The 16,330-nt window shown below is 46.3% G+C and overlaps 1 protein-coding gene and 1 long non-coding RNA gene across 2 annotated transcripts in view; one reads left to right on the plus strand and one right to left on the minus strand.

The window, feature by feature from the left end:
* The first annotated feature begins 249 nt into the window (after window positions 1–249).
* LOC121685279 lies at window positions 250–757 on the plus strand. Its single transcript, XR_006023317.1, has 3 exons — window positions 250–313; window positions 425–493; window positions 595–757. It is a non-coding gene; the product is annotated as an uncharacterized LOC121685279 (long non-coding RNA).
* Window positions 758–2,480: 1,723 nt separating this feature from the next.
* LOC121685278 (neurexin-1a-like) overlaps window positions 2,481–16,330 on the minus strand; it is a 278,292-nt gene continuing 264,442 nt past the window's right edge. The window contains 1 exon segment of the mRNA XM_042065720.1: window positions 2,481–4,628. Coding sequence (XP_041921654.1) covers window positions 4,324–4,628 — 305 coding nt within the window. The 3' untranslated portion in view covers window positions 2,481–4,323.

Here is a 16,330-nt window from a genome sequence, read left to right on the forward strand (position 1 = left end):
ATATGATCTAGTAGACCCACATAACTCACAAAGGTACCTAAATGTGAGAGCTCATATTACCATAATTTTCCTCTGCTGATGCATCTACATACATACAACAGGCAGAGCCTTCATTCGTGCTTCAGTAGACCATCTCATAATATAACACCATAGAAACTTATTTATTAACAACCTCACCTTGTATTCTCCTGTAGATCATTATTGCTCTGTTTTTTGTTCTCATCTTTTTAAATTTTTTTTCTCTGAAATTCAGCACCTGCATAACATCGACCTAAGTACCAGGCCTGTGAGGAGACAACCTACAAATACAAAGGTATTAAGAAGTTTGATTTACACTTCATGTCATTACTGCTATACAACTGTATGGAATTACAAGTATGTTATTACTGCTATAAGACTTATCCAGTGTATTGTTCAAATTCAGGACTCTGTGCAGCAGAGTAGCCATATGTGTTTGGGGACAATCCTGACAAGCTCATACTTTGTGGATAAGGTAAGAGTACCAGTCATTTGACACTGTTAGAAACTTCTCCTGCCAATGGGTTTGAATATCACCAATCACCATTCTAAATACTGTTATTCTGCACTTTTCAGATATCCAAGACACCCACACCTACCCTATGCATGAGAGGCAACCCCTTCGAGGAAGACACCACCATTACACTTTGCATGGACAGACAAGACGTGGTAACACCAGAAGATGTGTCGATGGGCATTGGAGCATTGCTAGCAGTTTATTTATTTATTTTCTGCAGTGCATGGCAGGGATCAAATCAAATCAAAAGCTTTCATTAGCTTTAATTAGAATGTCCAACATTCTCCTGAAAAATATGTAATGTAAACATGTGTAAATATTGATCAGTGTCATGTATTATTATGTATGAATGTATCTATCTATTAATGTATGTATATATTTTTTCTATTCCTTTCTTTACTTTTTGTATTGTTCTATTTTCTGTAACTTGCTGTGTAATAAATTCTTGAAACAATGTCATTATGGCCTATTTATGATAGCATTATACAAGTTAGCAAGTAAGTAGCCTAAGTAAATAAATAAATAACCTAAGTAAATAAATAAATAATAAAGGTTAAAGTAAATAAATAAGTAACCTAAGTAAATAAATAAATCCATAAAGGTTCTCCAGAACCTCAAAAGGTTCCTCAAGTAACCTTGAGAAAGGGTTCTTTGAAAAACCTTTTCTTGAAGGTTCCTCAGAGTACCTGTAGAGGTTCCCCCACAGTGGCAAACTGAAGAACCTCCAAAGGTTCTTCGAGGATCTCATAATTTTTACTGTGAATGTGTCTGATTTTTATGATGTGTCTATGTCGGTCACTTAACTTGGTAAATATTACAGTTTTAATGGGATATGTTAACATCTGATTCGTAACCCTCTTTGAATGGATCTGAACCTATGTGTCATCAAAAGAAAAGCTATTAAGAAATCACTAATAACTTAATAATACATTAATTATAATAATATTCTTTTCCAGTCATAGGGAATGGAATGATGTAACCAAACAGATAAAACAGTAACAGTATGGGAATTTGTTCATGGGGGAAAACTTGCTTGCAGCAAATGTTTTTTGAAAGATGACAGACTTTGAAAAGTCTTCATCTTAATCATTGTTTGCCAATCCCAGAACTAAGCTGTCATATCAAATCAAGTGAAATATTACTACTACTATACTTATTTAGCATTGCTTTTGGCAGACAGAGAAGAAAAACACCAAAAGGCAAACAAATATATTGTGACTCAGTCATAAATGTTATTGTGTAGTGTATGTAAATCCAAAAAAACATGATGCACACTCTCTCTCTCACACACACACACACACAAAACCTGCTTAACGGCCATTGTCCTCACAGTATGTGCAGAGTTGTATTGCGTCCCCAGCACTCTGCCATGTGGTTTGCGGCTGTCGCTCCTGCTGTTGGGAGTTCATTTAGCATTCCTTCCTCCTCCTCCATGAGAGGATACATCTCCAACCCTCCCAGGAGGCGAGGATCTCAAGCCGTCTCCTCGGTTTTTCTGTGTCTCAAAGTACCCTTGGCTAATGTATTGTCTTTTGTGTTCCCTGTGGTGGATGCATTACCATGGGGCTTTATTGCCCATAAATAACTGTGGAAAGTTAAAAGCCAGCTGAATTGCAACACAGGGACTGTCTATCCTGGAGTTCAATACCTTTTTTATTTTTGTGACAATGCTATGCTGTTTAAGAGGTATTTCAGAAAATGGGCTCGCTGAAAATAGATGGGAGGAAGTGAATATTGCCTGTCCTGTGTGTGTGTGTCTATGTATGTATCTATGTGTGTATAAGGCCTATATATATTTTTATTGATTGCTGACAGACACCAGAGAGAGGGTTATTTTTATTACACTACTCAGTGGTTGTGGAAACACATGGTGATTACGCTAGTACTTGAGAGGAAAAATAGCACTGCAATTTATTCACTTAGGTAATATTTTATTTGTTCATTTAATTTTTCAAAACTATTTTTCATAATAAATTTTTACTTTGAGGTCAATAAAGAATTGCCACAATTGAACATAAAATACTGTAAAAAAGAATAGCACGGGTATAAATAAAAAAATAAACAAACAAAGAATTCAGAATTGTGGTTAATCTTAACTTTAGTTTTCTTGATCCCTCCAAATCCTCTTTTCCTTGGGCTCTTCCTGTGTGCAGTTCTTAGCGAGGCTCAACAGATGGGAGAGTTAGGGCAAAAAACAAACACGAAATGACAGACATGATCACCTCTTCTCTCCTGCGTCCACATTATAGCGAGCGGATAGGAAACCATTCAAGACCACTTTGAAAACACATACAGTGACAGGGCTAGGGCTATCTCTCACATGGCTACCAGTCTCACACAGGATTTATTTCAGGGGGCAGGATGTGGGACTAGGCAGTGATTCCACCTGTAACCGTAAAACACAGAGTTTTGAATGGGAACTTATGTCATCTTTGCATTTCCTTGGTCAGGTGTGATTTACAGATTGGGATTATCTATATATTTTTGTATGTTTGTATAAAAAAAATGTAGCAGGAGTATTCAGGGCAGAGAAAGTAACAATGCAACTCAAAATGTCATCTGCGGATGTCTTCATAAAATTGTCTATACCTAGCAACACTTAATAACATTTAGTTATTTTTTTTTATTCTTTTCATAGTTTTATTAGTAAAAAATGGTTGAGGAGGAGCAGATATATTTTGCATCATCTATACAACAGGCTATAAAACACCACTTTGTCACAGTCCAGAAAGCACATATAGATGTGGTTGTACTGTATATAAACATATGTAGTAAGATACTTTTGCGTGCATGGAGTGTTCCCAAATGATCACTTTCAGACACCCAAAGATTCGGCGTAAAATCACGAGCCATAGGTTTCACAGCTGGAAAGGCTAAGGTCTCCATGCTCATCTGTGCCTTGCTCTCAGTACTTGACAAGTGTGCAGTCTCAGTCATTCTTCACCAATGGCCGCCGTTCCCTTCTTTGCACCTTTGATAGGTCTATCAGCGGGCCAAACAACAGTTTGTGTTGGCGAGCGCTGCCGCTATGAAAAGGACAAATACTTTGGCTGATTTTCCTTGAACCATACGGTAGGTAGCGTCTTAGCCTGCCCTCCTCTTTTGCGATCCTTGAAGTTCTCAACCTTGGCAAATAGTTTGTGGTTGTATTCGTCATCATGTCTTTCAGTGTTCCTTTCTCCTTTCAGATTTTTTCTCTATCTCTCTTTTTCTCATTAGGAAAAAAATATCCCAGCAACACAAACACAGGCAACGGAAATGAAAACACTGACAGTAAGTGAGACTGTACTCCTCCTCTCTTGCCTTTTATAAACAAGAGCAAGAGATTTCATTTTTCCAGGCTGTGGAATACTTCATATTGATATGGGTTTGGTTTGGTAATTTGCTCGTCAGTCAAGAGTAAGTCCATGGTGTTATTTTAGCTGTCTTGTATTGATATTTGTCCACTCCCAGCAGAAGATTGTCTTTCTCTTGAGAAACTGTCTGTTCACTTCTGCACTTTTATGGGGACAGTCCAGAAGGCTTGACAAGAATATCAAATAAAACTGTGTTTTATTCCATTTTTTTCCATTTTGCACTTTATGGTGTAACACCATGTCTGATAAAATGAGGACTAAATGTTATATTTTTTTTCATCATCAGTGTTTATGTTTCGATCCATTTTTGCTCTGTTTTTCATAATTATGATACACATGTTGGGGCCTTTGTGGGGCTCGCCTTGAGAAAAGTCTGGAAAAAAGGTCCCTGGCAAAGCCCCCTCCCTCCCGAGCTGGTGCGACCGCACGCGATCACACATAGTACTCCTTGTCTTTGTTCTTCTTCCCCTTCCCGGAGCTCTTGGTGCTGTTGACGGGCTTCTCTTTGACCACCGTGCCGTTGGACTGCGCCGAGTTGCTGATGTAGTTGCGGCTCTCGTCCACGCTGTACGAGCCCTCGTCCCGGTTGCGGTACTTGTACATGGCGTAGAGCAGGATGAGGATGCAGAGGGCCGCCGCCGCCACGATGCCCACCACCATCCCAGTGGTGCTGCTCGACTCGCGGAACACCTCCGGCGAATCCTCGTACACCTTCCCGCCGGCGCCCGTGGGGTTAGCTGTACGGAGGAAAGCGAGAGAAGAGGAAAGAAGAGGATGGACAGAGAGAAGTGGAAGGAAGAAAGAAAAACAGAAACAGGTTGTTACTGAGGAAGAAGGGCAGCTAAAGAGAAGGGCTCGTTGGCAACCCTGGTAGGCTGTTGACAAGAACGCCGCTGCAAAACAACACTCTCAGCACTAACCCACCCGGAGCCATTCAGCTAATTACTCTTCTGCCCTACTCTACCTCAGCAATACTTTTACATTTTTATATATTCTTTTTCCTGCCGTACATTTGGTTTATATCTGCTGTGCATTGCTCGAAAGAGATATTAATCTTCTTGCTCCCTCCAGAATGATAGATATGGAGGATGCTCTTCCTCCCCCAAAAGACTATTATTGAGTTCCTGAGCCAGGATCATTTCCTGAGCCATTTAGGATAATACCTACAATGCTATTCCTCCTGGCATCATTTCTGTACTCTTTTACCTACCACTATCAGTGACTAGCACTGCTGCATCTTCTGTTTGAGCTGAGATAAAAAAAAAAAAAAAAAAAAAAAAAATAGATACTGGCCCTGTGCACTTCCGTTTGAAAACAGACAGCACAATGCTGGCACTGTGACGTGAGACACAGCAGCCCAAAGCACTGACGTGACTCACGGATGATTCAAAGACACACTGTACATGCAAAACATGTCAACTGTGATGCAAATTGCGAGCGGGGGAAAGCAGGGCAGCGTTCGGCAGGCACTGGTTCCTGCTCTCCCACAGATGAATGGGGCTGGCCTCTCCTTAATGAACTCTAAATGTTTGATAAAGGGGGATTAATGTTGGAGCGGTCTGTGCTTTGGGATCCATTTGCCAGGCTGAATGGGATGCTGATTACATATCTGTGAGCCCCCATTATGTACGAGAGTCATCCAAATTATAATCCGGTTCCCATCAAGTCTGATAGCTCTCTCTTCAATCCCCTCTCATCACTCGTTCCCCCCTTCCCCTCAGTCTCTCTCGCTCTCTCGCTCTCTCTCTCTCTCATTCGGCCTCTCTCTTTCCACTAATGCCCTACTCGTATAAAGCACTTTTTTATCTACTCATCAATTCGTCAATTTTCCCTTTCCACCCTGGGTTCTTCTTTTCCATAAACCAGGGCTGATTTTCAAGGAGACAAAGCCTTGTTCTCATGCTACCAGTGGACCTTCTCATGGGAAGAGTCCATGAGAGTGAAGTGCAATTTTGTATTCAGCTACTTTCCGTGTATGGTGCAAAAAATGTGCCTACAAACTTAGATAATGTAATACTCTTCAATCTAATACTGATTCTTGTCTAAATCATATATTCACATTGATAAATACAAAAATAGATAGATGAAAAAGACTTTGACAACCTTACTGCACATTTATGACCCTTTTCTCTTTCTGTCTACAAAAGAAGACAGGTGACTAGGAGACGTTTTTCATCTGTTGTGTGTGTGGATGTGGGGGATGTAAGTGGGGGTATGCTAACCAAGGTTTGCAGACTCTCAAGGACAAGGGTATGTCTGCCATTGGGGGATAGAGTGTGACTGAGTGTTGGAACAGATTAGCTGTGGCTGCGGCAGGCCCTGTTATCCCAGTGGACAGGTGTGAAAAAAGCTCACTCCCTCTGCTCTCCTTCCAGGCAAGAGCCCCTGGCTGACATCACCAGACTCCACTGGCCGAGCGAGTCTCAACCAAACTGCCTCAAAATTCACTTTCAGGGTCAAAGCGCTCCAGGACAGAGAAAAGCTTGATTGTTTTTTTATGCTTGTACAGAGTAAATAATGTTAGAATGCTAAAGTACACAGCCCCCTCTGTAGCTGGAATGGAGGACACGGAGAGGAAAGATTCCAGGGTTTTCGTGCCAGGCTTTCACGTGACCCTGACACCAGGTGCTTTGAAACGCCACCCCATCCCCCCACACTCCTCACTTCCTCTTCCTGTTCTTGTGGAAATCATGTGGCTCCTCCCAAGCCGCTCTCAAGCTGACTCCCACACCTGCTCCGAGCTGTAGATCCATTGATTGGCTTCCCACTGCGAGCGCCCGGGAGATCATCCGCTGGATGCAACCATCGCCGGGGCTTTGCCGACTTCAGGTTCTCAGCGCCCTGGGGTTCCCAACCACAAACAAACTTCTCGCCATGAATATACAAGCGAGTGCCTGACGCGTTGTGAATCTGCGCTTAATTGGTAGCGCGTGAGCCACTCGACGTGTGTGTGAGTGGGGATGGGGGGAAATGACTCAGTGGGATGAATTCATCACCAAAAAGAGGCCTTCCATTCCATGAGTGTAATTGATGTTGTGTGTCGGATTCCTCATTTGGATGCGAGCCAGCCATACTGTACATATAGGGACTGCTTAATGCATTTGAGAAAATTTCCCTGCACTGTGCTGTAACTGATAAGGTCTCTCTTGGACAGCGTGCCACATGCGGGTATGCACACACACACGCACACACACGTACACGCGCACACACACAGGCGTGCGCGCACACGCACACACACACACACACACACACACACACACACACACACACACGCGCACACACACGGGCGTGCGCGCACACGCACACACACACACACACACACACACACACACACACACACACACACACACACACACACGTGCATGTGTGCAAATTAAAATGTTAAGGAGGAACGTGATGCAAAAAAGGGATTTAAATTAATTTCTCTGTAGAGAGAGAGAGCTGGAGACCCTGGAGCAGAGGCACTACTTAAAGGATTAAAGTGGCCATCTCAATGTGCTGACACAGATATGTCTTTGTCCTCTGTGATTAGGCTTCATTATGGCGCATTTACCAGTGCCTATGGTGTCCATCACCACCCCGCTAGCCAAGAGGGAGTGTGAATCTGTGGGTGCATGCGTGTGTGTGTGTGTGTGTGTGTGTGTGTGTGTGTGTGGGTGTGTGCTGCGGGAGGGGGGGGGGGGTATCCCTACCAGCTTGTTTTGGCTGCAGACCAGCCCTCGTTCAGCCTCGTTCATGGCTATGGGGGAAGGATGACCCCAAGGAAAGGGAGGGAGCCAAGGGAAACACGCGGGTGACTCAATGAATCTGAAAAAGTGACGTAACTGATGACAATAATGGCCAATGATTAACTGTGGCTTAACTGTGGCTGTGTCTCCCTAACAGACACCCCATCTTCGTCTCCTCCATCTTCCCTTCCTCCTTCCTGTCCTCCTCCTACCCCTGTGCCAACTTTCTGAGGACTCCTGAACTGCATCGCTCATTAACTTTTCTCCTCCAGCCATCCTGCTCTCCTCCAGGTCTCTCTGCTCCCCCGCTCTCCGTTCTCTCAGCCTCGCCCTATCAACCCCTTCCGTCAATCTCCACAGGCCTCCCCTCTTTTTTTATAGTTCCTTCCTTTATGCCTCAGGAAGGCGAAGAGGCCTGACACCATCCCCTATACACACACCCGGATCACAGACTGGCGCAATCCCCTATATGCATGTGTAACAGTCTGGTGTAGTCCCCTATACACTCGAGTGGCATCAGACACGATTTGTTTAGTTACCATGGTTACCGCAAGACAAGAAACATCCTCTCTAGAATAGTGATGACTGTCATCTGCAATGTTGTCCCTGCTGTGGGTGTGAGGTTCCAGTCGAGGCCCTGGCTTTCCCCCTCCTCATCATCAACATCTCACTAGCACTCTATCACCCCATGGTCATATAGCAGAGGAGAGATGGGGGAGGTGGGGGGTGGAATAAGGGCCTGGGACGAGTGTTTAAAGTAATGGCAGCTCTTATGAGTTCTACTCGAGCGTGCCCAAGGGTAAAATTAGACGGAGAGAAAACGACCTCCGAGTAAGTGGCGCCTCTCCACGCGACGGCTCTGCAGGGGTTTGGGCTCGCTGGGAAAGAGAGAGAGAGGGAGATAAACTCAAGAGGGGTGGAGGAGGATGAGATGAGGGTGGTGGTGGTGGTGGTGGTGGGGTGTTCTTGGGGGGCTGCTGGGATGGAGTGGTGCAAAACCACTGCAAAAACCGACCCCTCCCATCCCTTCATCGTCAGGTCTGGGTCTGTCGCTTCCTGATCATCATAAAAAGCCCTGCTGTTTTATTCATGGGCTTTCTGGTTAAAGTTTCAGTCATTTAGTCACAACTCATTTCCTTTTGTGAGCCGGTCGGTTCTGGCTGGTGTTTCAGCAGGGGGAAAGGGATATCAGAATACGGGTAAAATGAGACAGAACCTTCCTGCAACCAATCATGTGCATGATGTATACTTGACCGAGAGGGAGCATGGGCTGTGGTGGTGTGGTAAGTGTGTGTGTGTTTGTGTGTGTGTGTGTGTGTGAAGAAGGGGGTTATAGGGACCCACAATGTGAGACCATCTCTAGTGAAGTGGCTGAATAATAGCACAGATACAGTGAAGAAAAAATATTTGCACTCTTTAAATTTAGCATTTCATTCCAATCCCAGCTCCATCCCTTCTGCGTCTACCCTGACGCCTCACCTCACAGAGGGGATACGCTACCCCCCCGAGTGCTGGGAGTCCTTGTCTAATTTGCTGCTGTTCTTAACCGGGGCCCTGACAAGGCTCTCCTGGGCCTCTCTCCCCACCCCCTCTCACCCCACCTCAGCCTCTCACCACCCCCCACACCCTCCTTATCCACGGGAGGGAACGGATCAGAGGAGCACAGGTGTCAGTGGGGATTTAAATAAATGGCTGCCTTTTAGACACTATTTCTTCTCATTTGTCTTCATTGCACTGCTGCGTGTGAGAGTGTGTTTGTGTGTTGGGGGGTGGGATGGGGTGGTGGTGGTGGGGGGAGGGTATAGCTTCTTCGAGGTAATGGACCAAATACAGCTTATTATACTTTAATGAATAGACAATGTGCTGACTGACCCTTCTATATATGAATTGATGGATAAGTAATGTGTGTGTGTGTAGGTGTGTTTGTGTTTGTGTGTGTGTGTAGGTGTGTAGGTGTGTTTGTATGCGTGTGTGTGTGTGTGTGTGTGTGTGTACGCATGTGTGTTTGTAAGTGTGTGCGTGGGGGGTGATGGAAGGTGCTTCATTATCACGAACCCCATGCTTCATCATACACACATCGTGATATTGACTGCACAGCACCCTGAGAATGACAGCAATCAATGACTTTCATCTAAAAGGAACATAATTAACGGGCACCAGCCATAGCATAACACTTCGCAAGTTAGAGTGTGAACCTCTAGGTTGGATTTATACTGCAATTAATGACCTCCTGTGCTGTTTCTGGGTTTGGTGTCAGCTGAGCAGATTGAGGCACTAATCAATGATCTTTCTTAGGACAAATGAAAGAAACCAAGATGTTCCAGATAAAGGAACATGGGTAACGCCGGATTCACTTGGCAGAATTTCTAGTGCAGGAAGACCAGTTGATTTGTGTATACATGTGTCATTGAATAAATAGTTGTGTGTTGATTCAAACGTGTGTTAGTGTGCCTGTGTGTGTTTGTGTGGATGTGTTTATGTCTGTGTCTGTGCAGGCTGGATACAGATATACTGTGGCAGTACAAGACTTCATCCGGGACAGCTTAACTCCACACCAGGGGTAAGGGCTGTTGGAGTCTTGTGCAGCAAAAGGGAATGGGGTTTTAACTTAGCCAGCTCAGTGACACATTCTGTAATCTGAGTGGATTAGCGCCATGCTATTGCCACATATCCTGCTGTAATCGCCAGCTGCCAGCGTCCCCCGCCCGGGGCGGATGAGCCAGGAGACAGGCCACTGTGTGGGGGCAACAGAGCCTCCACCGCAGCCCCCCCCCCCCCCCCTGGCTCGCCACACGGGGGTATTAAGGCTAGCCCTGCCTTAATTAGCCACGAGTCCTCCGGAGATGAGTCCATTCCTCCTGGACTGGTGCCTAGGCCCCTGCCCTGCCCTGCCCCGCCCGGGCTGGGACTGCTTAATGATGGACATGCTCTCAGGAGCTGCAGTGTGGTCACTTTATTAAAGCCTGCTGACAGTAAGCTGGACATGCTGCTGACAAAGCATTATGTATACATACACACACACACCCACACACTCATGCTCACACACATGTGCACACACACACACACACACACATACAGGCATGCACGCACACACACACACACACACACACACACACACACACACACATACACACAAATGTGCTAAAGATATGAATATGTTAACATATGAAATTAGCATGCAGGAAATACATAAAGTGCTAAAGTGATAAAAATGCTGATGCCGTAAGTATGATAACTTAATCAGTTGCATGTGAGTTCACTAGCTGGATGACGAAGGGAAGTTGAATGCAAAAAGTCCACATGGACTTAAGTTTCTTTTGAGTCGTTACTGACGAAGATGCTGCCAGATGGCCTGAAAATCCAGAAGACTTAGCAGCAAAGAGAGAGAGTGAGAGTGTGTGTGTGTGTGAGAGAGAGAGAGAGAGAGAGAGAGAGAGAGAGAGAGAGAGAGAGAGAGAGAGAGAGAGAGCACCTCAGTGAATAGTTAGCTAATTACCAGTTCGGTGCTGCAACGGAGACAGCGTCTTACACTTGACAGGGTTTCTGATTCCTCGCTAGATCTCGAAGCGAAGGACTAGGTTCCCAGTCACTTTCTCTCTCCCTCTCTCTTCCTCTCATTCCCACTCTTGCTCCATAGCACAGCCTCTGGGCCTCAGCTAGTGCTGACCTGACAGGAAAATGCCGGTCCAAGATAAAGACCTCATTACTTTTCTGCACACGCGCCGCCCTCACAAGGGTTATATGGGCCGATACACGCTTTTTATGGGAGCTTACGCAATTTATTGGCTCATAAAGAAGGGTTGCGCTAACTGCCTCGATTGGAGTGACGATTTCCCCTTTCTGTGCATGTACGCGTGTGCATATTTGCCTGTTTTACTTAGAGCTCTGTTTGACAGAGACGTTTTGTCCATTAACCTAATGAAAGCGTTCATTAGGAAAATCATCAATGTGACTTATTACAGTATTTGAGCAAGCGTTCAAGCATTCATAATGCAGAGGCTGGTGCTGAAGTTCTTTTACCAAGTTACTGTACATGTCTGAGTCCCCCACTCTTCTCTTTGAGTCTCTTTGATTCGAAGCATTTCAGGATCAAACAATCGTGAGAAATCACAGGGCTTCATAAGGAACCCAAACACCTTTCCCCAAAGCATACTGCTGTCCAGCCAGAGAACTTTTTTTTCCCCGTTGTGTCCTTTTGAAGATTAAAAAGCTTGTTTTCATTTTTATTCCAGTGGTTCCTTTTGAAGATTGAAAAAAAAAGGCTTGTAATTCTAACAGCGACATGGTTTGTGGCTTTGCTCCATAGCTGGAGCGTTTGCCCTCCGTGGTCAGACGCACGAGCGCGGCCTTCGCTGAGTGCCGGCTCGGCTCAGTGTTTTATTACTCCATCCTTGACTTCGGCCCCCAGCCATAATGTGCATTTCACGGATCATGGACACCCCCCACCCCCACTGCCCACCCCAACCCCTGTCTTCAATCCTGCCCGCACAGGCTGAGGGGGAATAACTGAGAACACTCTGAGTGTTTACATTACATTTGTTTTGTTTTATGTGTCTGCAGAAAGCAATCGCACCACTCTGGCCAACCTGGGGGGGGGGGGGGTGGCCCCGCTAGAGGTGTTCTGAAGGACTGTCTGGCTGCCGCTGGTGCCAGGAGTGGCATCGCAAAGATAGCGGACTGCAACTACGACTGCGACTCCCACTCCAACAATGCCCAGGCCTCACTCTGTGTTTCCCAGAGCACAATCTGTCACACTCCTCGCGGACTAATAAACAGACACATCGGGTTAGCATCAGAGTCAGCAAAAAGATGCTGCTGACATGTGGCCGAGATATAGAGAGGGGACAGAGAGAGAGAAAAGGAGAGAGAGAGGGAGGGAGAGAGATAAATAGAGGAATAGATAGTACGAGAGGGAGAGTTAAAATATAATTGCTGGGATAAATAAAGATGGTGTGTGTGGGGGGGGGGGTGGGTGCAGAGGGCTTCGGATAAGGCCTGACAGCAAAGCAGACATGAGCATGAAATCCTGTTTTCTCAGAGAACACATTTCATTAAAGCCGAGTTTGCCATGTGAGGCCTGTCGTGGGTAATCTCCAGGGAGCGAGGGATACAGAAAATGAACACAATTTGCAGAAATGCTGAAAAAACCCCGACTTCAGCCAATACATTACTTTCACAGTGGGGAAAAAATGACCGTGGTGGTAACGGTAATTGTGAATGGACAGGGGACACGGATGAAGCTTTGTGGCTGCTTAATGCAGGTCATCCACTCCAAATGCGCGACGTGGTCTGCCTCTATCAGGAGAGGGCAAAGCCACTTCCTGACATCTGAGCCTCTCCCGGACGTGCATTTCCTGTGTTGTGTCTGAGTCTTTTCAGGGCGGTCGTAGCGTGCAGCCGACACCACACAGAATGCAACTTAGTCTGCAGTGGGCATCTGTACTGGGGTTCAAGCACAGAATGATTGAATAGCCTATTACCTGTGGGCAGTGACCTGTCATGCCACTAAGGTGTCACAATTCTTTCATTAATCTTAGAAACACTACAAAAAAATATTTTGTATAGTAATATATATCTCTCCTCTCATGCGGAGGGGAAGTTGGGACAGTGTGTGCTTGTCAGTGCCCACAGTCTAACTGGTGGAATTTGTCACTTGGCATTTGATTAATCACACACACTCATACAAAGGCTTTCTCTTCCTCCATTAGAAAAAAAAAAAAAACCCAAACACATTAGCACAAATGTCAGATACAGTGGCTGCTTTTGAGCCAGCAGCACAATAGGAGGATGGGCGGGAAAAAAAAGGGAAAAGGTGTGGGAAAAATTGCAAATAATTAACCTTCACCTGCCTCGAAGCAATCAAAAAACTGCGGACAGCGAGGTATGATTTATGAAATGCCACGATGTGAGTATTCACCAGAGTATGCTTACTGTGCTAAGAGGCAAAGAGGAATGAGTTAAACTGGGCAACGGGATCACATGTAATTAAGGTCTGAACAAATGATGTTTACTTAATGTGTATCTATTTGTGATTATGGTTATGATTATTGCTATATATAAACGAGCTGTTCCAGTTTCTGCACGGGAAGGATACAGCAAGTCATGAATCAAGCATATCACACATATGAGCACACATCTTCTCTGTTACTGTAATTTCCTCTGCAAACAAATGTCTGTTAGGAGTGTAAACAAAAACAATAAACAATGCCTGCATACGCAAAAACAAACACAAGAGCTGCCTTTCCCCGGGAGAGCGGCTATGTACAGTGAGTGCGAGTGGGCGATGGGGCGACAGGACGGGGACTCTATTTACTGTGTTCCCGTTGAGCTGAAGTGGCGCTGCTGACCCTAGTGCCTCTCAGCGCTGACCTCTCCTTGTCACCCACTCTGAGGACGGTCCCACGCGCGCTGGCACCCGGTCAAAAGCTGCCACTCCTGATAGCTCTGCTGCTCGTAGCCGTGGCGCTGACAGACAGTCTCAGGGGCGAGTTCAAGTGCAGTGGCAGCAGATGTTGCCTTTTGTGGTGCATCACAATGCCGGACGCTACGACACGGCCGGCTGTGTCTGTTCTGCCGAGCTCGCTCTGGTGCGGCGTATGGTGTGTCGCGAGAGGGAGGGGGGGAGATTTCTCAAGATCAGTAATAGAAATAAGCTTTGACAATGATAGACAAAAGAGAATCTCCTTTCCACTAACAATTGCATTATGCTTCTAGGTTGCTTCCGTGCACGGTCTCACTCATGACTTCTGGTTTGGTTTGGGGGCGGGGGGGGGGGGGGGGGGGGACTGTCTGACTCGCACAGCTGCCTGGCACAGCTCGGGCCAGATGTTTGTGGGGGATGCTGGGAGGGGCTGGGTTTAAAGGGGTCATCTTGACAGCCCATCCACCGTGTCATCTCAAATCCCTATCTCTATACTCCCATGGTGACAAAGGGTTAGAACTCTCTCTCTCTCTCTCTCTCTCTGTCTCTCTTACTCGAATTTGTGTGTGTCTATGTGTGTGTTTGTTGTGTGTGTCTTTGTGTGTGTCTATGTGTGGGGGGGTTGGGCAGATATTCGGATGCCAAAGCACTGTCCATCCACCCTGTGACTCCATCTCCCTACCCTCTGTGACAGTTGTGAGACAGGCCCAAACCCACAACACAGGTCTCCCACAGTGGGGGAGTGTCTGTGTGTCTGTGTGTGTGCGTGTGCGTGTGTGTGTGTGTGTGTGTGTGTGTGTGTGTGTGTGTGGGGGGGGTGATGAGGGTCGTACGGCAGGCAGGTGATGGTGGTGGAGGCTGAGATTCAATTTACTGCAGTGTGATCTAATCTGGGCCTTGCTGGAAGATTAGCCCGACGCTGTGCAGAGCCTTGCCACGGGTCCGGCGGCAGGGGGGAAATAAAGCATGGCAATAAGTAAGCAGGACCGGATCGATATCGCTCGATCGCTGATAGCGCTGCCACGCCAGGAGTCTGCCATGATCTACGGCACGCTGCGCTGACCTTGAGGCTCGATGGACTCAGGAAGTGAGCAGAGTGAGCTGGGCTGAAGCTCCTTTTCTGCCATCAGAAGAGTGTTCTTGCACATGCCCTCATCAGGAGTCTCAGCCTGCAATGTCCCATACTTTAGCATTCATACCCAGAGTCCATCATTCTGATCTGAAACCCTAATTTAATGTCTCTTCTCAACATCCTCTAGCTGGCTGTTCTGTGCATTCAAAAAACATCTGGAGTTTGGTGTTTGTACAGTCTTAGCTCTGTAAATACAGTAGAAGTTACAAACATAATAATAATAAAAAAAAACATAGTTCCGACATTTCGACAACATTTTGCCAGAATCCAGTGCCCACCCTTCAACTTAAGTCTACAACTTCTCTGACAGAGATAGAGAAATAGTCAGCAGCAGTGTCATGACTTTGGCCCACTTGTCGGTGCTGTTCAGAGGAGAGATTCTCTCCACGTTTTCTGTGGAAAAAAAGGATCACTTCAGCAGAATGTTTGGGGAGGGATTGGAAGCCTGCGGGTAACCTGAGCCACCTGCTCTGCACTCACAGTGCATCGGGCGGCCGGTGCGCCCAGTCCTTCACGCGTCGCTGAGCCATCGCACGCGCGGCGTCGCCCACTCCACTGAGCGTGACAGTGGCCCTGAATGTAGATATTAATCAGGATGTGGTGCTAGACAGCTGTCGCCATGGCAGCTCCCACAGACAGCGTCAAATCACACTGACTTTGGACTGAGCATGCTCTCTCCTCCTCCCTCTCACGAAAGGAAGAGCGTTTCTTTTATTGCCGGGGGTTTCCAGTGAATCTACAGCTTTGTCTATCGCTTGGTTGTTTATTTGGGCATGCTGGCGACCTTGACCAGAACACAGCTGTGAGACACCTCTCCACTTTTTGACGTGGTAAACAACCACATCACATGGCGACAGAGGGACAGATGCTTGAGGTGGACTGTAGTTTGAGGCGGACTGTAATGCCCCTAACCACCAACTCCCTCTGTCCTCACCACCTCCATCACTCATGGAGATGACTCTTGGTTGTCTATCAGCGTTAAGAGGGTGGTGGTGGCGGTGGTGGTGGTGGTGGGGTGTGATTTCCGCACAACACCATTCATCAGCCAAGCCTGCTCTTCCCGCCCCTCCTCGACAGAGACAGAGTCTGCGGTGATGGCCGACGAGACGTTGCAGAGCCGAGGGGCCAACATTAATTTAGTCTAGGCTTCATTGCCGC

This window comes from Alosa sapidissima, chromosome 16, assembly GCF_018492685.1.
Source record: "Alosa sapidissima isolate fAloSap1 chromosome 16, fAloSap1.pri, whole genome shotgun sequence".
NCBI classification, from domain to species: Eukaryota; Metazoa; Chordata; class Actinopteri; order Clupeiformes; family Clupeidae; genus Alosa; species Alosa sapidissima.